Here is a 22,574-nt window from a genome sequence, read left to right as displayed (position 1 = left end):
CTCAGAGGTGTCTGAAATGAGCAGGGCAGGCCCCCTGGCTGTCTGAACACCCACCTCAGAGCCCCACAAACAGAGGTCTGTACATCTCTTTGGTACCATCTCCTCTGCAGAACTGGGCCAGTGCTTGTTCCCACTGCTCACAGATTGTCTGAGCACTGCAAAGGTGATATAACTGACAACTCTACCATTGCCACAAGAATGAAGCAGGACAGCAACTGACAGACCTGTCAAAATAATTCTTTTCTGTGGCAAAGCTGTGCCAAGTTAAAAGACACACTGCAGCTTTCCATCAACACATGCAACCTCAAGTGCATCACTTTCTTAGCAAAACAGTGCTTCAAACAAGAACCAACCATAGAAAGAAACAGATGCATTTAAAAAATATTATCTTAAACTTTGTTTTAGTTGCAACTTCAAAATGTCCTATTGTCAGAATTTGACAAAAGAATTTTTATATGTGCAGTATAGAAATGCCTCCACTTTTTAACAGCCTTTGGAATGCACAAGCTATAGCAATTGTTTCAAAACTGAGTTATGAGATAAACACAGGATCTGCAAAGAAATTGAAAATTGAGTTATTACTTAAATACATGATCTGCAAAGAAATTGAGAATCCCAATACATCTATATAATTAAAACTGGGATCGGAGAATATTTATCCTCTGAAACTATTAAAACAGTTTAAAACAACATATTCAAAAGCAACTAGACTACTGGCTTAGGCTTATTACTTATTACAGAAAAATTAATTTTTTTCAATTACAACTTTTTTACTTTAAAACAATTTTTGAAACAGTCCTTGGTCATTAAAAAACCCACCATTGCTTGAAACTTGAATTACACTAATGAAGACAGCCTTGCTCCTTCAGATGAGTAAGAACTGCACTCTGAAATCTGATACTTCAGCATTTTAAAGATCAAGTGATTTGAAGTGTTAAGTAAAATGGTCTACAAACAAGTTTCTGTGTAAATACATAAATTACTAATCCCTATGCTTTGAAAGAATTGAAGCACTGCTCTTAAGCTGTTACTTTTAGTTACTTTTCCAATTTTTTCCTTTTTTTCGTTAAATTGGAAAAAAAAACTTAGCTTACCATCTGTTTGTGACTTGCTCAGGAAAATTGTGCTTGCTCTGGGATGATCAGATGGATTAGATTCCAAGGCTAAATCTGAAATAGGAAGGACAAAAAAAGGGAGATATTTTTAATAAAAGATAACTGCAACAATTCCCACCCATCCTCAAAGTTCTCAAGCACAGGGATGGAAACATGATCAAACCCATGTAGACTGGGCTGTCTCCCTGAAACAGAACTGTACTTTTGCCCAGATGAATAAAAAATTTACATTTTTCCCTCTGAGAAAAAAAAAAAAAAAAAAAAAAAAAAAAAAAACTGGACAGGGAGATCTCAAAAATCCATTTATTTTCAAAAGTCAATCTGTGCCCCTGCATGTTAGGGTAGCTGGCTGTGGGACATGTGCTCAGTAGTGAGCAGAAAGCTAGAACTTTATCAAGAGAATAATTTTAAAAAAAATCATACCAAAGCAACAAAAATTATCACTGCTGATCTTTCCCTCTGTGGTCCTTCCCTCTATGCTTTATGTACAAAATACAGCAGGAAACAATCTCTGTGGTCTTACAAAAGACCCTAATATTTACAGTGCTGATAAATATCAAAACATGGAGCTTACACTATTCAGTTCTTTTGGAATTTCAAATAAAACCATGTAAAGCTAAAAGGGAGTTACTGAAGAACCAAATGAGTGCTTTAATCCTTTGCCACAACAGAGCAGTGATGGCTTTAGAAGAGGATATATACTCCCTTAGATTAAGATGGAAGTGATCACAAAAGTTTGTTGATGAAATTGTGAGCATCATGATGAAATTCTGAGCTGCCTTAGCTTTGACAGCAGAAACAGCTGCTCTGAGGAAGTCATGCTACAGGCACAGTAACTTATGGAACACATGAACAGAATCATCCAGGACTGTGATGCTCTAAGTCCTGGGAAGAGCAATTTGGCATCCATGTACAGTTGTCACTCTTAGGCCACGCCAGCCATACAAGCACACACACTCCTGCATGAGCATTGCACTCTGAAGTGTTCAAGCTGGGACACCAACACAGCTGCCACACCCCCAAAAAGAAAAGCCAGCTAAGAATCACCATCAACTTTTAATTAAAAAACCCCATAATCTTTCCTGCACCCAACCAACAGAACTCTGCCAAACCACAAAGTGCCTGGGTGCTGCTTCTAACTGTGTGAATGTTTGTGCCACACACCCCGTGCACCAGCGAGGGAATGTAACTGCACAAGTGCACGGGTCCCCAAAACTCCTCCTTCCAGATTCCCACTGGGAATAAACAATGCTGTCCACACATCCATGTTTTCCAGGCACTGGGCTTTACCACACTGCTGATCTTAGTCCAGCCCTGTTGCTCTGGCACTGCTCCAGGATGTGGACCACTGTAATTTTGGATCTCTACTGTTTAAGTAGCCAACATCTGTTCAGGAACACCAAACCAAGACTGTTCAAAAGGGAATCCCCTCTCCTCTCAAAAAGACCAGAGTCAGCCATGAAAGGAGACCATCTTGTGAAGTTTTAAAAAGTTAATTTACAAAACCAGTATTTCAATTGTCACCATAGTGTGCTCATTCACAGCACACAGTGAAGAGATACCTGAATTTATTCATGCAGTAAAATGTAAAATGTCCTGGCTTAGACGCCCTAGAGTGGAATTTGCCTCACAGCTCATACCTCGAGTACTTCTGATACACAGTTGATTCTCTGAAAAAATAAAAAACCCAGCATGCAATAGCATGCCATATTGCCACATTTTAAGTACCACTTGTAGCATCTTAACAAAATAGTATAACTTGTTTAAAACTTGTCCACAAGTCTGATAAGTTTCTAACATTGATTTAACAAAATCACATTTAAGAGACAGTATACATCTTCTAATGCTAGCACTGCATTAACAACCTCAACACAAACAGTGATTCAGAAGTGGAAGTATTTTGTCAGCCTGTAAGTAACTGAAGTATCATCAACAGGCCAATCAAGACTGCAATATGCAGACTTAAAATACAGATTATTATCAGCAAGTTATGATGCAAACAGAGCAAATGACTGAGAACGTACTTATTTACAGTTCAGCAGCAACTTTTAGAATAACTGGGTAAGTCAAGTTAGGATGGTTCTCAGAGGTCTCCAGTTCAACCTCTTGCTGAAAACAGAATCAGCTTTTGGTAGAACATGAGGCTGCTCAAGGTTTTACTGAGCTGAGCCTTGAAAACTTCCAATGAGGGTCTACAGAGCCTAGATCACCTTTCCCATTTGGGGACTAATGTCTACAGGGCTATGAGACTCACTATGGAATGGGAGGGAAGAGCTTGTAGGACTGTACAAGTCTTGGGCCATATTTAGGGAAAGGCAGCAAGGGAAACTGGGGAGGAAAACGCACAGGAAAACTGAAGGAAAAGGGCACTGAAGTCAGTAACTCCTAACACAGGACCCTGTGTTTCTCCTTGGTGAATTTCAAGGGTTGGTGTTGGCCCAGTGTCCAGGTCCCTCTGAATAAGCAGCCTCCAGCACACTGCCTGTTGGCTGCCATCTGCAATCGGGGCATCCTCCATCACCTCCTCCAGGTCACTGATAAACATTAAGCAGGACAGATGCTTTTTTTCCCAGGGAAGAGACAATACAGGATAACACCCATCCTCCCTCGCCTCATCAAAGAAATACACTACTATCTTGACTTCCCTATGGTTTTGATTTACTTTGAAACCACGTGACTTGTTAATGCTCAATTCTTACACTGCTTCTGCCTCTCTCTGTGCTCTGCCAGTCCCTATATCCATGCCCCTCACATGCCAGAAATCAGGTCTAGGACTAAAAGCACAGGAATGAACATAACCAACTTTCATCCCAGACAAGAGGTCTCTGCAATGTCCTCTTGTCATTCGAGGCAAGATCCACAGCACTGCAACATGCACCAAGTGACACAAGATTGACAAGGCCACATGAGTCAACCCCCTGAGCCAAGCAGACCCACACATTTAAGGAGAGGAACAGAACTGAAAGGATCACAGACCTCACTGGCTCCAGTTCCATACTGGCTCTGCCAGACACTTTCTGCTGGATGAAGGCAGGTGTGTCAGCAGCCACAGCACATTAAACCCACAACACAGATTATACAACCAGAGTTAAGGTACTAATAGTCCAAGACACATCACACAGCTCCCAGTATGAAATCCCACCAGAAATGATCAAGACCAACTGTAGCTGGGTTTGTTATTCCAGGATAACACGGCCCGAGCAGACACAGTGTACCTGCTTTGGTCTGGCAAGAGACTGCAAAGAAAGATGCATTTAACAGACCACCTTCCTGCAGCTTTCCCTTTAGAAGCTGCCAGAGAACTTTAACCATCCTGCCTGTGCCATTTTCCCTGGACAATGCTTTTTCCTAAGCAATGGAAAAAAGCAGGCATGTGATTTGCTCGTCCTGAACTGCCAATGTTGCTCATGAAGTACCAAAAAGCAACAGCAATACAGCTGAAGGAAACATAAGGCAAGAGGCAGATAAGGGCATGAGCAGAGGTAAAATTTAATGGGAAACAGCAAAAGAAAAGGCAGAGGAAGAGATAAATCTGTCTGCAAACAATTTGACTCACAACCAAGCACAACTCCTAATACTTCATCCTGGCAGCACTTATGAGTCCAAAGCCAAGATACTAGCCCTGAAGGGAAGGGTAAGTCCTGAGTAGGAGCTGCATCAGAAGTTGTATGACAGAAACCTCAAGCTTCACAGTAAGCTAACAGAAAAAGAAAGCATGTATGACACAGGGTAAACAGGAATAATGGGAATTAAAACATGTAGAAACAAGAAAGAGAAATGAAAGGATGATATAAAAAGCAAGAAAACAGCCCCAGAACATTTTTGTTTTAGAGGCTATTAACTCAATATAAATCAAAACACTTTCTATCAGACCCTCACGCTTACTGATAAAGAGGTGAGAAGGGAAGATTCCCACCAGAAATTAGGTCTATGAGAGCAGGATAATAATGCTGCTACACAAGGGCCCTGCACCTGTCCGAGAACAGTGTGTTAAAAACAACCTTCCCCCTTATTTCCCTGCATGCCTCAGAGCCATTTACTCGTGTGTACTACCAGGCTGGTCAGATCACCCTGAGCGTGCTGCCCCTGCCACCGTTCCCGCTGTGAGGAATCCTTGCAGCTGGCCTGCACTCCACACAATCCCACCACCTCTGCTGCTGCTGTGTGCACACACAGTCCCCACAGGGCACATCACAGCGACCTGAAAGGCAATCCTCTGCCCTAGCTCAGCATCTTGCATCCTTTCCATAACACAAAATCCACATCAACACTTTATCCATGCCATGTAAGAATGTGTGTAGCTTTTAGGAATTTATTATGCTAGCTACTTATCTATGGTTTACACACATCCACGGGTGACTTCTAATTATTACAAACACATTTTACACATTGCATCCTGCTACATGTATTATCCCGTGAATAAAGCTGACAGTCAAAGACGACACTAAGTAGCAGCCCTTTGACAATTTCACTACTCCAGAACAACAAATTATTGCATTTCCTTTAACAGTTTTAGCCTCATCCTTTGCTTCGCTAGACAGCAGTAACATTTTGATACAGCACAACTTTAAAGCATTAAATAATACAATAAATTCTTTGCTGTAAATTGTGTTTTGTCACTTGCTCAATGACTTACTAGCTGTGACTAATGCTTGAGTTCCCCCTATATTTCATTACCTTATACTATAAAGATGCAAGCCACTTAACACTGCCAATAAAGATATAAAAAATAAAACAAATTAGATTAGCAAATCTGCCAATCCATTTCAGAAAGTCTGTTATCCCTAACAATAATTTTATACAAAATTATTTCCCCTTCAAATTATGTTACTCTAATTTTTTTCCCAGAACCTTTTAGGAAAAAGTTACAACTCTGGTTTCTACATTTAACCTGCTTTGTTTATTTGTCCCAGCCACTCCAAATGCACCAGAGAGGCCAGCACGCATAGCCTACTTTCTATTTGCAACTCTCCCTGTTGAAAGATTGTTAGAAGATTATTTCTAAATATTGTGAATTTACACAATAGACACAGAAGGACATTTTATAGCTATTTAATAGATGTCAGTTAATTTTTATGGCACTACTACAGAAGCAGTAATATCATCACCAATACCCAGCACATATCTAAGTACACACTGCTGTTTTGGAAGGATGCAGAAATCACTTCAATATACAATACAAACAAACTCTTAATTAGGAAGGAATTATTTGCTCTTTTACACCACACTCAAGAGCTGAAATGGAGAAACTGACAGAGTAAACATTTCAAATTTGCTATTAAAATCAGAAGACTTTAGAAAGCAAAAGTGCAGATAAATATTAAACACTGGATGGAGACTACCTAGAGTTTAAGTAATCTGTTAATTTCTGTGGACTAAAAAAAAAAATCAATACCATATTAATACGTGTTCTTTCATTTCTCCAAGTGCAGGAGTATGCACACCAGTCTGTACAGCCTCCCCAGGGCATCCCAAAATGTTCCTATTGCACCCTGTTCACAGACCCAGCTGGGGAAACACGGCTGAGATCTGTTCCACACAACACAACACAACACAACACCCACCCTCCCTTTCTGGGACCAAACAGAGCCAGGAGGCTTCCACATATTTCCTGATGTACCTGCCAGGGTTACAGGCACTTCTACAGATTTTAGCCAAGGCAGGGTATCAGGAGTGCCCCAAATTCCACAGCAAAAGCAGGACAAGTTAAAACAGTGGTAAACAAGATGCCCCTAAGATTTTATCTCTGAACTAGAAGGAAAATAGTAGCTCATAAGCTAGATTGTGGAAGTAACTAATGTTTTGTTAGGGATGTGTTCCTGTACTGCATTTAATTTAGGACCATTTAAAGGACAAAGAGAAAGAATTAGTTCTATGCTGTCACTTTTTATTCCCCACACCGACCTTCACACATAACACAACTCTCTGTCACCAGAGGTTAAAGTCAAAGTCCACAGCTCTAATTTTCTAACTGATAAGCCAAAACAACAAAAAAAAAAACCCAAAACCAAACCAAAACAAAAAACCAACCCCCCAAAAAAACCAAACCAAACAAAAAACCAAAAACAACAACAACCCCAAACCACCAAACCATACCATACCAAACCAAATTTTGGTATACGTTATAGAGCAACCAAATTTTAGACTCTTAGATCCATGCTGACAGCAGCAAGCATAAGGAAAGCCTTCCCATAACACTCTCACATGTTCTCTGCCTCGCTTCCAAGCCATGGTTCAGAAAGCAGAACAGGTGAGTACCAGAAATTCCAGTCTCAGGTTGTGTCTGCAGGTGACCAAAGCAAGGGACACTGCAGTGTTTGCTGGTGTCACATGCCACCTGAAGGACTGGCACGTGGTACATTTTTCACCTCTTCCAATTGCTCGCATTTGCAAACTTCAAATGAAGCCTGGACCTTACCTGCAGTTTGTTCTGTAAATAACTACCCACATAACAAAACATGTCCAAGAGCTTTACAGAAAAACTTGTTTTAGTCTTTGAAATATACTGGCATTCAGGAGTTTATTATCTGAGCCTGACTGACACATTTCATAACAAGCCAGTGTTAGTTTTCACTAAACTGGAAAAAAAATCAACAATGTTTGATTACTGCAATGATTTGAGATCTTTTCAGAACCACAAACAGAAGCAAAGCTGTGCTATGCAGACACAGCTCGTCAAACAGTGTAGAATGCTGCTTGGCTGTTAGGGGGATTTTTGTGTAAGCTGTCCAGGTAATCCTGATATTCACATCACCTCCAAGGAAGATCTTCAATTTTATTCACCTGGCTTTACTACAGATTTAAATACATAGCACCAAGTTTCTTTAAGTCAGTACCATCCTCACTTATCTCTTGTAATCAAAACATTCAGAGTTTTCTTCTGAAAACATTATTTTTCTAGTGAGTGAAATAAAAGTGCACATTCAAACTCCAGATGTAATGAAAAAAAAACCCAGATAGGTTTAAAAATCTCAACATAAGCTTGCTGGCAAGGATAGACAGATGCAAAGTCTGGGTTCTTCATGTTTGGTAGAATTTCCCTCCTGCCTCCCACAGTAACTTCTTCCTTCTCCCTGTATGTGGAAGAAGCATGGCTAGAAATGTAATTTAATGTGCAATATGAATCTGGGAGGAGTAGGGTTTTGTGTTTTGTTGGCTGTGCAAGAGTTCATTCCCTGTTAGTCAGCTTTTTGGTATGACCTCACCACAATGATGACACTTGAGAGAACACATACTTCTAGCCACTGAACTTCTGTAGTTCTGCAACATCTACCCTGCAGGTAGGAGGGAAAGCAGCAAATCTCCTAAAGAAAACCAGCAGAGAATAAGGATGCTAGAGGTAAGTCACACAGAATCAGTTAAAAAAAAAGAAAAAGAAAAAAGTTCAGATTAAAATGAATTCAGTTTCCTTAGCTCTGCAAGTCTCATCAAACCCCTCTGATTATATATTTCCTTTCAATACCTGTTATGCTGAAAGCCTGAAAAACACACCAGAAACACAAATCAGTCTCCCTCCACATGAGCTTCATGTACACGTGTTCTATACCAACTATTCTTAAAAACCTAAGGTTTACTTGCTTGCTGCAAAAGTCTCCAAGACTTACTGAAGAGAAAAAAAGGATAGAGGATTCCTTAGTTGCCAGCAGCATGCAAGCATAAAAACAGAAATACAAATATTATGCTGCAGCAAGGAATTATTTTATTTCAAATTCCCAATTCTATAGATAAATTTCATTGCTGCTCCTTGATGACTTTGTGATTCAGTGATTTCCACTACAGGTACTTCACAGATTGTTTCTAGAGGCCATGGCATCAAGCTTTGTAAGGTAACAACATGGAAGGTGTTTCAGGCTTACAGAAAGTCTGTGATCTTGGCAATTATGAAGTATTGGACTATCTGCAACTGCTACAAACACCTCTGTAATGAATGCCTAGTCAGTTTTTGGAAAGGGATACTGACAGTTATGGGGAACCAAGAGGGAGTCTAAGTTAGGTGAAAAACTTGGTGACTACAAGGAAAAAAGGAGAGGGAATACCAAGAAAAGGCACCAGAGCATCATTTGGTTTTTAGATCTGGCTTCATGTCTGTCCAAATAGACAACAGTATTTGTCAACCTATGCAGCTACAAATCTTCAAATAGAGAGGTACAAAATCCAACATAAAATGGTTAGGTCTTCCCTGCGACAAAACTGCTGGCATTAAAAAGCTGATACTTTGCACCAAAATGTTTTAACTTAACTAACATTTTAACTAGGATTTAAAAAAAACCCCAACAACAAACCAACCCCAAACTAAAAAAAAAAAAAAAACAAAAAAACAAAAAACCAGGAAAAAACCTCCACCCACATGCCTGAAATAAGATGAAATTATATAAGAGAAACAAATGAACAGTATTTAGACCTTCTGCAAGGAGATTTACAGACAACCTGGTATAGACAACCAGATCACAGACAACCAATATATCCAAATATCTGTTCACCTTCAACACTGTTTAATAACTTCAGCATGCAGACAACCTGAAGCTTTCAAGAGTTACTCAAGGCACTAGCCAGGTAAACCTCACTTACTACACCCCTCTTCAAAGTCCTCTTCCATTTGCTTTCCCATCTAACCTGTGTGAGATGATCACAACCCACTCAGCTCCTCTCCTGATCCCATCTGCTGTTCCCTCTCATCCTTGACTGTCCTTTCCCAGAAAATGGGAATGGAGAATGACTGTCTTGTCATTTTCCATCTCCAGCTATTCAGGTGAGGGTACCAGGTCACTTTGTCCCACCACTTCAGCAGGGCAGCACTCTTCCCCTTGGTTCAAGGCACTCAAACCTCTGCTCAAACTCAGTGAACAGCAGCATGGCAGGGAGATGATTTCAAGTACAAGTGAGAAACATCTGCCAAGCAAGGTCTCGTTCTAGTTTTATCCAAGGATCAAAGAATTTTTGAAGTAGTAGATATATGTTTAAACATAGGAATCTAGCAAGAAAGTGTCAGCCGTAAGAAGCTCTTCCCCTACATAACAAGAAAAAAATCTCAAAGAAAACAAAAAAAAAGAAGCCCGAAATAAAGATCAGCAGACACTCATTTGGAGGGGAAAACCCAAACAACCAAACAAACCCAAACAATCAAACTAAACACCATACCAATCACCACAGCCCACTAAAGGGCACACTAAGATGAAAGAGCTACCATTACTAAAACTAGATAGGAAAGCCTTTCTGGTCAATGCAAACTGTGTTGAACTGTTCATTTAAGGAACACTTAATGCTCAGCTGAAAAGTCAGCTAGCTGCTTTAGATTCATGGTAGACTTTGATATTTAATATTAGCAGTAGGCATGAAACTATTTGGAAGAAATTTCTGTTTTCAAAGTTGTGTTTATTCCCTGTTTACTTAATCCAACTTGCCTTAGCATATCAAGCCACAAATACAGGCTTATTTTTTGTTTGGAGAAAGCATGCACCAAATAGGTTATGGCTCAGGATCTTGAGAGCCATAAAATACAAGGTCATGCTTTAAATTCTCTTAGTAGAGGATCTGACAAACCTTTCCTGTTTGAATTAGCCTTTGCTGAAACATGAGGCTTTCAGTTTTACTGTGTGTTTTACCTCCATTCCACCTACCAGTGCTTTTTTGTCATACATAAATACCACATTGCAGTTTGTCCATTTTAAGAAAGTGAGAATTTTCTTGTTTCCTTCTGATCTGATACAGACAATCCAAGCAGTGCTGACTGGAAAGCAGTGCCTGTTAAGGACAGAGTGCTGGAGAAGCTACAGATTAATCCTCACTAAGAGCACAGACCTGCGAGGAAGACATTCCACTCGCTATGGAAGAGCAACACAAAGCTATAAAACAACACAAAACAAAAAGGCCAAAGCTCAGATGGTAACTTCTGCATTCCTGATACAACCAAAACATTCAATTTTAGCAAAGCAAGTGCAAAAGTACTTAAGACAGACTTTAGAACAACAAACAACACAGAGGTAGAAACTTAAGGAATGAAGCATCTCCATCCCATTGGGATGCTAGCTTTCAGATATATTTAGCTGTTTTCTTAGAAACTACTAGAACTGAGCAGCATGGAACAAAAATAGCCAAAATGATCTTGACTTTTTTTCCTTGCAGCTTTCTCTTTTCTCCCTGCCAAAGGATTCAAGACAAGGGCAGTCAGTAGGTTCTCATCCTCCCATTATAGACTAGGTTTGCATCTTGGCCTATGATCTTATGCAATAATCAACTACAGAAATACATTTTATCCCCCAAATGAAAACAATGCTTTCTAGTAGTCAAGAGCACAGAAACATGCAGGCTGTCTGCATGGTCTGGGTATGCCAACAGCTTTTACATCCTACAGTTTAAAAGGAATAAGCATTGCTATCTGGTCTATTACAGATTTATTCTTTCATAGGAGGTATTAAATTAAACAAATAGCTGTCTCACTTCTAACTTCATCATAAAGTCTGGATCATAGCACTTGATTTCAGACTTCATAAGTAGTGCTTTACATTTTGAACTTAACTTCTTCAACTCTATCCAGGGAGTGCTTTGTAACATTCAAAAATCAATACAAGAAGTTTTACTTTAAAATTGACCATCCTGAATTTTATTTTAATAAAGGTATCAAACTTTGATATTTTCTGCACCCCTAAAGAGTTGTATCAATCAGAAAACCTCAAATATCATCTATCACTTGCAGCAGATCAACTTTGGACGGCAACAGTGAACCACATACCACTGTAAAAGTAGTCTTTAAAATCATCTTAAACATATACTGTTTATGCAGTTCTAATTCTAGGATTATCTCCTGCCTGAAGACTCAAGTTTCTATAGCCACAAAAGTAAAATTTGTGATAGACAGCTAGTATTTTATTCTTGGACAATACACTCTTATTCAGGCTTGCAAATTAAAAAAAAATTAATACATCTCTACTTCAAGGCCAGTCCTGAAACATGGATGAATTCACAATTAAATCTGTTACTTAGCACAGCTGACATGATCACGTACTAAAGATTCAAACAAATACAACCCTTATTCCTGAGGAGATTTGTTCAGCTTAGCCATTTTTGCTTGGCTTATTAGAATCTTGAGAGAGTTTAGCTCCTCCTCCCCTAATGAGTTGAGAGAGTTCTGTAATAATCTTCCTGCAAAAATGAAGGTTTATTTCTCCTAGGCAGCAAACATAATTTCTACTACTGCACAGCTGTCTCAGAGGAGCTCCAAGGGGCTGACTGTTCCATCTCATTTCTGGAACAGCTGCACCATATGGTGCTGTGCAGAACCCTGCAAGTTGAATAACTCCATTTCTGAAGGTCTCCTCACACTCTTCTGCAACGAGTCTTGATAGCAAAATGTTTTTTAAGTTCAAGAAGAGCACGGATTACAGTGATTATTGTTATTGTACGCACTGTACATTAAAGATGTCAGGCAGACTATCTTTGTCCAAGCGAATCTTTTTCGCATAGGTGTGGTTATAATTGCAAAGAGGACGAGCAAGATGTTTGTTAATTAAACTAAGTTTTGAATATCATGAGGTGCTAGACTGCACCGCGCGGCTGCGGCGGCAGCAGGAGCACCCCGAACCTGTTACACGCGTGGGGAGCCCCTCGGGCAGCGCGGCCCCGCTGGAGATGCCCACAGAGCGGCTCTGCGAGGCACCAGCGCTCCGGGTGTCACTGCGAGCCATCCGAGCAGCACACACGTACCTTCCCATGAGTCCAAGGAAAGCAAACTGGGAACACCGAGAGCTACGCGACAAGGAGCGCCGGTGTCATGAGTCCACAGTTACAACCCCGCACAGCCAGAGTATAAATTACTCACGTCCAGCACGGTGATGTCATATGCACACAATCTTTGTAATTCTTAATTCCCTTACTCCCCACACACCCTCTTCCTTCCTCCTGTTCAACAGAGACTGGAAATGCAGCAGCTTTTGCCATCTGCCCGAACACTACGGCCGAGTCACGAATCCATAGTTAGGGAGAAAGGAGCAGCAAGACTTCTCCGCCTCAGCCAGGAGCACCCGGGGGCTCTGCCACGTTCTCCTCTTGCTCCCCGACCCCCTCTGCGGGATCCGGGCAGGGCCGGGCGCTACCCGGCAGGGGAGGCGCTCCCGGCCCGGGCGGGGACTCGCCGAGCGGCCCCAGGCTCGTCCCGCGGGCGGAGGTCCCGGCCCGCAGCCGGACCCGCCGGGGCAGTGCCGGCGCCGTGACAGCCGCGGGGAACTTTGGCTGGGGCGCGGAGCGGGCCGAGCCCCGCGGGGCCGGCGGGACCGCGCTGCCCCCGCCGCCGGACAAAGGGGCCGCGCCTCGGGCCGCCGGTGCCCCCCGGGTGCCCGCCCGGGCGGAGCGGGGGCACCGAGGGCACAGGGATGCGGTGCCCGGCGCTCCTCGCCCGCCCGCCGCTCACCATCCGGGAACTCCCGGTCGCTGATGTGCTGGAGGTGGGGGCCGCCGCCGCCGCCGGGATCCGAGTCCCCCGACTCGGCCTCCGCCGACCCCGAGCCGCCGCCGCCGCCGCCGCCCGCTGCCGCCGCCTGGTACGCGTCCGCCCAGCGATCGGGCCCCGGCGCTGCCCCGCCGCCGCCGCCGCGAGCCCGGCTGAGCTTGGGGCTGGCGTCCGGGGATACGCAGCAGGTGACGGTGTTGCCCATGGAGCTCGGAGCTCCCCCGCCGGGCCCCGGCTGCGCGGCTCCGGGCTGGGCCGGGGGAGGGGAGGCGGGCGCAGGGCGGGTCGGAGCGCGGGGCGGGCTCAGCGCCTCCGCCCCCGCCCCGGCCGCGCGCGGCCCCGCCCGCCCCCACGGCCGCGCGACCGCCCCGCCGCCTCCTGCACGCGGCGAGCACAGGCCTCGCGCGAGCGCCCGCCGGAGGGAGCCCGGGCCCCGCCCCGCCGCCACCCAATCGCCTCCCGCCGCGGCGCCGCGTGACGGCCGCTCCGCCAATGGGCGCGGGGCTCGTCACGCGGCCGCCGCCGCGCCCTCCCCCGGCCCGCGTCTCCGCCCTCCCCTCCCCGCGCCTTCCCCACGCGCACGCGCGCACGCACCGCCGGCCGCGAGGCCTCAGACGCGCCCCCGTGGCCACGCCCGCTCGGCGCCGCGCGCTCGGTCCCGCCCCCGGGGGGCTCGCGTTGGCCCGGCGTGCACGTGCCGCGGGCGCGCCGGGAACGGCCGTGCGGGAATGGGGGACAGCGAGGGGACAGCGAGGGGGACAGCCCGGGGACAGCGAGGGGGACAGCCCGGGGACAGCCACTCGCAGGAGCACGAGCCACAGCGCCCGCGCTGCCCCGGCAGCAGCCCCGGCGCAGGCCCGCGAGCTGCAGCAGCCCGTGGCCGGCCTCTCCCCTCCCTCTAAGGGGCTGAAGGGCTCCCGGGCCGGGGCAGCCGCTCCTGCCGTGCGCCGTATCCGTCCGGGAATGCCACACTGCACGGGGCCGCCCGCATCCCCAGGGAGCACTCAAAGTCCCCAGCAGCTGCGGATTCGCTTGCTGAGTTTCAGCTACCTGAGAGCTCCTCAGAGGACTGGAATGTTCAAATACACTCCAGGGAAGATGGATTAGAGGGCGAGATACCCACAGCAGTCAGAGGCCCTGATAAAGGCAAACATGCGTTGTTCTGCAATGAAACAACCCACTATCGCTACAAAAATTTAACTCTGGCCCCCGATAAGAAGAATGGCTCTGCAGAAGACTTAGGAACACACAAAAGTATTACAAAACTCTGCTATCATGCTGGCAGTTATTCCAAAGATAAGCAGGCTCAGGGTTTTACTCCATTTTGTAGGAAAAATCCCCATGTTGGCTCTCCCATATGATGACAAACACGGGAGTTTTTGGGCAAACCATGTGTAGTTTCGTTGAAGAGAGGAAGTCAGAGATGCTGTGTTTCCAGAATTTGTACAACTTAATCCCAGGCACAATAAAATGACAGACCAAATGATTTATAGTCTTATATGAGGATTATTCCCTCAGACTGATGAATGATACCTTTTCACTTACCAGCAATTTCTCTAAACTGTGTTAGCTAAGCCTGTCTGCATGCTACTGACAGTTTGCAAAGCCTTGTTACTCCAGAGGAATCTGACCTTGCTGTGGATTACACCAGGGCCTTGGGGAAGATTTGCTTTCAGCTCTTCCTGAACCACTTCAGGCCAACTGAAGTCCTTCTGCAGCCTCTGCACTCTGCTTGGAAAGCTGCAGGCCAGCCAGTCCTGCTCCCAGTTCTAGGAAGGGCCAGGGTGGAACAGGAGACCGACCTGGGCCAGGGAGAGAAAAAGGGTTTTAATGCAAAATAGCCATTGAGAGATTGGTATTTTCTTCCCTCTGGCATTGCACTCACTGATTTTTTGTGAGCATGGTGGGAAAAAGAAGAAGCTAGAGGGTTGCTGTAACTTATTGAAGTAATTAATTCTCAAGCAAGAATAAGAGTTGGCTTGCATCTGCACTCTTTAATATGAAAACTGGCACAATTTCCTCTTGCACGAGAAGAGCAATACCTTCCCTCACTCTTTGCACCTGGCTCACTATTTTCTGGAGAGGCTGAGCAAGCTGCACTCCTGCTGCACTGCTGGGCCCCTTCCAGGGGCTCCATGCCGCTGGAGGTGAGCTGCTCCATGCAGAGCAGTGCTAAGAGGCACAGGCAAACCTGCTCACCTCAGCAGGACAGCAGCCATGCCCAGGGTCCGTGCCTAAAGCCAGTCTGTCTGCTGCTGCAGCCGTGGGCTCTGGGGCTGCCTGGCTTCAGCAAAGGGCGCTGCAGCTGAGCAAGTGCCTCAGGGCATCCCAGCAGCAAGCTGGGACCTCTGCTGACCCTCAGCTTTGGAGCAGCCTCGAGGAAATCCTTTGCCAAAGCTGCGGTTTGGGCAGTGGAAAATCCTTGTTCAAGGGTGAGGAAGTGAGCAGGAGTGGCTCACTGGGCAGCTGAGCACCAGGACCCAGCCTTTGGGGCCAGGAGCCAAAACCCCACGTACTTGTGCCTATAGGTGAAAAATGCTGGGAACTCAAGAGTGGCCAGAGTGTGTGATGTGCCTCACTGCTACTTGGGTGTGAAGGTTTTGGTTCCTCTGCCTCACAGAGGCTGAAGTTTCCTGTGGGTTTCATACTTGTTCTCAGTGTGTAATTCTGCAAAGGGGGAGAGACGAAGGCTGCTCTTCCCCTGCGCTACTGCTGTTGTGGAGTATCAGGATTTATACAAACCTGCAGAGGGAGGAAAGAAATCAGTAGTCTGTTTCCCTGTGAGGACTTATTCATGTAGGTCTTAAGAAGAGGAAGCTGAATTTAATCCCTGGATGTCACAGAAACAGCAAACTGTTCCACCTCCTTGTCATTCCAGAAGTTAAGCTTCCGCTTCCACATACCTCAGTACACCAGTAAAGAGTAATTTTCCATATCTGTGCATGTTTTCATTTAGCTGCAGTGATGAGGAATATTCATTTCCTGCTCCATTTTGGCAAAGTAACTCTTAAAGTCTTAATTCAGATCTGACTTACCAGGATAATATGACAAAACCTGTTGCTGTATGTATTTTCTGCAGAACCAGGTGATCCTGGTAATAGGTGTAGTCTGAACAATGCCCTGCAGAAATGAAACACATTATCTTTTACTTAACATTCTATTGACTTACTGCTATAGCAATACACTGAATACCCTTTATCATGACTTGATACTGGTCCTGGTTCTCTTCCTATTTTCTGTCTCATCTTTCTACTGTTTTGCTTGATTTACCCCAGTGAATCATCAGACAGTTTCCATTATTAAAAAAAATCAGTTACTTTGATGTTCAATGGGCAGATCCACATTTTGCATAAGCAGGCATTTTGGATGGCGGATCGTGTCAATACTGAATGCCTGAGCTGAAAATAGCTTACTATGGACTGTTTGGATTCAACCTCTTTTCCTCCTGCCCCAGAAAGAGATGTGTGTGCCATGGGACTCTCAATTACCACCCCTTGTCTCTGAGCAGGGCACCCACTGGGCAGCAACCCTCCTGTGCTTCAATTTTCACAAAAAGGAAAGGAAAGTAACTTTCAAAAATGTGAGAAATGAATCCTAATTTAAGCCCTCTCAGGAAGTTGCTGCAAACTTCAGGAGAGCTCCACACAGCCTTTAAGGAAGGCCAGACAGCACCTTGAAACAAACCCTAAATCAGATTGTGATGGCAGCCAAAGCAGTAGTGACCTCTGCTACTAATATGCAGAGATTAGAAAGACCTGTGGTTTATTCTGAATATACAAAGGACCAGACTTGCTCCTCATGTTAGTCTAATGAGGTTAGAGGAGCAATACCCTGCCAACTACTCCAAGTGAGGAGCACACCCTGCCAACCACTAAATGCAGCTTCTGAGCTATAAACTTAACTATATGTATAATTATTTGCAGGATGCATAATAAATGAACACTACCAGGCTTGACACGATTAATATTAGTGCTACCAGCTGTGTTTTGGCTTGTAGACTTGCAGGGGGAGGTAATTCTGTCTCTTTACTTGGCCCATTTGCTGAGTACATGGGAGCTGCTGTCTGCTTGCACTTCTCAGACAAGTCTTTACATTTCTTGCAATGGTTCCTTGTAGGCAGATTGGTGCAGGTTTTTAAGTCCCTCTCTGAAATCTCAGCACTTGCATTCACAACCACACAAGCAGTTGTCCTTTGCCTCATTATGCAAAACCAGGCTACCCTTCATCTGCAAGCAGCAGTATCCCTAAGAGGAGATGTCTGAAGCCAAAGTTACCAGCTTCTTTATGAGTAATAACTATTGAAAAATTCCCAACTCCAAGCATATGTTCTTGTCCACACCAACTGCTACAAGAAGATGAAAGTCTTCTAAAAGGCTTGAAATGAAATTGCAGAATTTCCTGTAAACTATCCAGCTTCACAGTCACCATCAGTCCCAGAAATGGAGAATGGCTCGTTGCACACACTTGGTTGTGCTTCACAGGGCCGAGAATCTTAAATCCAGTAAACTCTGTTGTTATCTTCACCCTGACTTGGTACTGCACATGCCTTTCCAAGGTCACGCACCTCCTTGCCTGTCTGCAGGGTGATGACACCAACTCTGGGATGGGTTTTGTTCAATTTCTCCCTTCTTAGAAAGTGTCACAGCTGGGGAAGGAGAGCTTTCTGATCTTACTTGGATAACTTGGAGAAGAGCCAGGGCTTTGTCTTTTCCTGGAAATGTAACTGCAGGAAGAATGAATCACCAGGTTGAACCTGTATAACCAACTGAAAACAAAAGCTCAGACTTCTGTGTCTCACTTGGAAATAATCAGGGGAAAAATAGGCATCCTGTTTTGAAAACCACTACCAGCTGACAGGACAAAAATGTTGCACATGTGATGTCTTTTGAAGCTGACAAGTAACCTAAGACTACAGCCATTTAAGGGAAAAATCCCTGAGCAAAACAGTAGTTAGGGAAATAGAATATTCCAATGTTTGGGGGAAAAAAGTAACCAGGGAGGTTATTCAGAACACCCAAGGTGGATTTTTAGTAGCCCTAATGTTTCATGCACTATTAAATCTCCTGTACTACCTTGGCTTGCAGTGAATACAAGCAAACCAGGGATGGGGAGCTGTGTTTGATAGCATAAGGACAGACTGCAGTGCTGCTGTCATTGATTAAATCCCTCCTTTTGCCTTTGCTGCAATCTAAGATGTCATTACAGGCAATGCAGAAGCTGCTTGGCTGGCATGCGAGCATCTGGATCGCTGCAGGGATACCAACAGCACAGGCATGTGGGAGTAAACCTGTCTTTATCTTAGCTTCTCTCTTCTGCTCCTGCCTTTGTTTTGTCTTCAGGTAAAATAAAACCAGCTTGACAGTTACCAAAGACTAAGTTCATGGTAATGGAGGCTTAGTACCTGAGAAGAAAATTTGAGATGAGCTGGAGGCAAGACGGAGGCCTGCAAAGCTGTACTTTGGGCTGGCAGAACCACCACTCTGATTTATCAAGTATTAGAAATAGCTGTTGCTGCAGGTCAGGGAGACAGATTTCTTCTGTGGAAAAGGAAAATGCTTTTCAGTATTTTAACACAAACTTTAACATGAATAGCTTTTCTCAGAAAAGTCTAACTGTGCTTGTGTAAGTCCTGCAGCAAGCTTATTTAGGGTAACATTCTGCAGTTCTAATTCCAACTCTGGGCCACCAAAGCCTGGACAGCGGTGCTAAGGGACCCTCCTTGTTAGTTTTAAGGTACCTGAAATTGTTTAGACTCAACTCTTCCATCTTCTTTATCGTTTGATGGATTTTCTTTCTAAGGACTCAAGAAGAGAAACACTGACAATACCATTAGAAATGACACTAAATCCCCCACATCTTTCATATGCTTGGATTCTTCCTTCTTTTAAAAGGGTAACAGCTGCACTGAGGGAAATGCTTTTGCATCTATATGAATGCTATAGCTGTTGTCTGTGTGTTCGTATAATTGTTTTAAAATTGTTTAAAATTAATTGTTAACTAGTTTTAAATTAATACAGTGCATTGCTTGCACTATAATTTCATCTCAAATTGCAAAACACTGCACCTATAGAATATATTATAAATTTCTCCACCTAATGTTAAGCTTCTAGATCCATTCTCAGACTCCACAAAAGGAAGCATTTTCCCTGCTCCATGTCTGTTCCATTTCCCCACCACAGCCCTGTGCCCCTGGAGTGCTGCTGGAGCAGCCTTTCCCATGTCTGCTCACGTGTCAGTCTTGCTCCATGGTTATGGACTCTCCCCTCTCCCCTCCCAAGACCCAGCACTGGCATCTTGTGGCCTGGAGGTTCAGCAGCTGGAGATGTGGGTAAGGCTGTAGGTCTGTGAACATCTGAAAGTGGGGGGAGGTTTCCAGCAAATGAAGTGCAATTGGAAATCCAGTGGTTAGTTGTGAAGAAGAGCTTTCTCAGTTTGCTTTTTGTTCCTTAACTGAAACTTCAGAACAATGTCTGCTTTCAGACCTGCAAGGCCTTCGAGAGCTCACTCACATAATTCTAATAAAAGCTAAGTGATCCTTCTGCAACAAGACATTTAAATAAACGTGGTGATTATATATGGCAGTTTATCAAGAGGCAAGGTTGAAGGCATAAATGTACTATTACTGATAGGAACAATTCCCTCTTCAGAGGTTCCAGAAACTTCCTGTGTTTCAGCTCAAGCACTTATGAAATGACACATCTTCATATTTTTGATCATTACTTCCACTGTTTAATGTAATTCTGTGTGTAAAGGAAATGAAATGCTAGATTGGATTGTACATTTATTTCAAGATTTCACTTTTTTTGCAAGGAACTTGCAGAAGCATCAGGTTCTAAGGTCTACTGATAACCCACCAGTTTCTGCAGAAAAAAAAAGTTTTCATTTTTAATTCACCCCATCAGTTTCAAAGATGGTCCAAATCACTTCAAGCTGAAGCTGTCTCGATTCTGCAACCGCAAGCTGTCATCAACCAAATTAATCTCTGCTTTATTCCCTTTGTATTTAACAGCAAGTGATTCACCACCCCATCTATTTTACTGATGTGGAGAATCTGGAAGATTCTTCTACTGGTGAAGATGAAAATGTAAAACTTGTTAAACCATTTCAGTGCTAGTCATTTGAATGGCTCCTTACAGTGATACATAGAAGAAAGAGAAAGACTGCTTTCTTTTCTGGGTTCTCCTTCATGCTTTGTGCTAGCTCTTGTTCACTTGGTTGTTGAAAGCTCTTAGCAAAACAGATATTTTCCCAAACTTTACTTCCAAGACAATTTTCATATTTCAGTGGAATGACAACCAGAAGTAGCTGCTGTTTATTTCGGGAGGAAAGGATTAAGCCAGAAGTTTCCACACAAATGCAGAACAGAACCATTTGGAATAAAGCGTTGCTGTCACAGGGTTATCAACAACACAGGTTTCTACATAGAGTTTAAAAAAAATCAGATTGTTTCTATTTATATCTGCCTTTGCCTTGGTAACCAGAGACTGTGTGAGGGATGCAGTATTTTCCCATCATGGATGTCTCCAAAATCCATGCGCAGACATGCAGTGCACCCAGTGTCTGCAGAGCTACCACAAGAACTGGCACATTCTTTTCTAAGAGAGGATTTTACATACTAAGCAGCAAAGAGAAGATTGCAGTAAGAGTTATATTAGTATACATTCTAAATAATTTGTACTCATTTCTATCTTACTTACTATGTTCTTTGATCTTTTAAGTATTTCAAGGACCACTGCGCTTAAACACTTTTTCTTAATCACCCCGAGCAGCTTACCCAAATCCGAGGTTGTGGGATTTACTCATAATTGGCTACATTATGCCTGCTTTATCAAGTGGTTGAATGAGGTGAGAATGGACTTGAATCGGTGTTTCTTCATACTTTAAATCAGTCTTGCTTACCTTAAAATCAGCTGTTTCCTACTTCACAAGATTACCTGCAGCTTAGGTGTCCTTACAGCCCTCTGCAGTGCTCAAAAGCCAAACCAGGCTACGTTCTCACCACTGCACTGCTGTGCTGAGCTTTAGCCCTGCTGGGAGAAAGCCATTCCAGCTCTGGATATCTGTTTTAGCCACAATTCTGTGTTGTTGTGTTCTTCTTATCCTTTTACTGTCAGGAAAGGTAGAAGAAACCAAGTGTGTCTCTCTGTCACCGTAACACCCAGTACTCCATTTTATTAGAAAATGGATGTGGTAAAATGAAGAGAAGGTAAACATAGGCTCAGAATGAATATGGGAAACCAGGGCCCTTACCGAACTTCTAGTGGACTCTTAATAGCTTCACTACCCAGTTATGATCTGGAAAGTAATTTCTGATCTTCTGTCTAAAGCTCATGGAAGTCAGTGGCAGAGCAACATTGTAGGGAAGAAGGGGAAATATTTCTGGGAAGCAGGGCAGGATTGGTAGAGAACCTGCTGCGCTCCTGAGATAGTCAGGGATATCTGACTAATAAAATCACATTATTGGGATAAAAGCACTCACTGCATTGTCATCTTTGGGAACAATACATTTTCACATGCAGCCTTTTTTTACTCTAGTTGCTATTCAGCTAGACACTTGCTCTTATGAAATACTGCAGGTGAAGAAAACTCATCTGGGGACAGAAAGGAGGCAGTGGGAGCACTGGAGCCCTGCCTCACTCCTCGTATTCTGGTTGGAGATCCCAGGGCTGGCATATGGTGCGGGAGGTGGAAGCTTTGTGCCATTTGGGAGTTTCCTTCTATTTGCCTGCTGATGTAGTTTAGGCAGAATGTAGGTGACACAAAAAGTCATTCAGAGTTCTTGTTTCAAATGTAATGACTCTCGTTGCTTTTTTTCCCACACTGCCTATATAAATAATAAAAAAAAAAATCAAGATAATAGCACAAGCAATTTCAAACTCTCAAAAGCAGGAATAGTGGCAAGGGACCAGCACTTTAGGACATAAAACCACAGAAAACTGAATCATCACACCTGTTCTGGCATGTTTATAGGGAGAAGTCTGAGTTGCCGTAAGACAAGTATGGACTGGTTTGGGGCA

At 43.9% G+C, this 22,574-nt stretch overlaps 1 protein-coding gene and 1 long non-coding RNA gene across 2 annotated transcripts in view; both read right to left on the bottom strand.

Annotated features, from left to right (window-relative positions):
- Window positions 1–13,762, bottom strand: part of CCNYL1 (cyclin Y like 1) — a 34,118-nt gene extending 20,356 nt beyond the window's left edge. Inside the window, exons 1-2 of the mRNA XM_063162362.1 lie at window positions 13,519–13,762; window positions 1,095–1,169 (exon numbers count right to left, since the gene is read on the bottom strand). Coding sequence (XP_063018432.1) covers window positions 1,095–1,169; window positions 13,519–13,762 — 319 coding nt within the window. The remainder of the gene's footprint in view (window positions 1–1,094; window positions 1,170–13,518) is intronic.
- Window positions 13,763–14,763: 1,001 nt separating this feature from the next.
- On the bottom strand, window positions 14,764–19,695 carry LOC134421422 (uncharacterized). The gene is made up of 3 exons (XR_010028593.1): window positions 18,959–19,695; window positions 16,593–16,677; window positions 14,764–15,359 (listed from the first exon to the last, which is right to left on the bottom strand). It is a non-coding gene; the product is annotated as an uncharacterized LOC134421422 (long non-coding RNA).
- Between the last annotated feature and the right edge of the window lie 2,879 nt (window positions 19,696–22,574).

The sequence above is a fragment of the Melospiza melodia genome, chromosome 8, assembly GCF_035770615.1.
Source record: "Melospiza melodia melodia isolate bMelMel2 chromosome 8, bMelMel2.pri, whole genome shotgun sequence".
In the NCBI taxonomy this organism is placed as follows: Eukaryota; Metazoa; Chordata; class Aves; order Passeriformes; family Passerellidae; genus Melospiza; species Melospiza melodia.
This window is presented reverse-complemented; position numbering and strand designations above follow the sequence as displayed.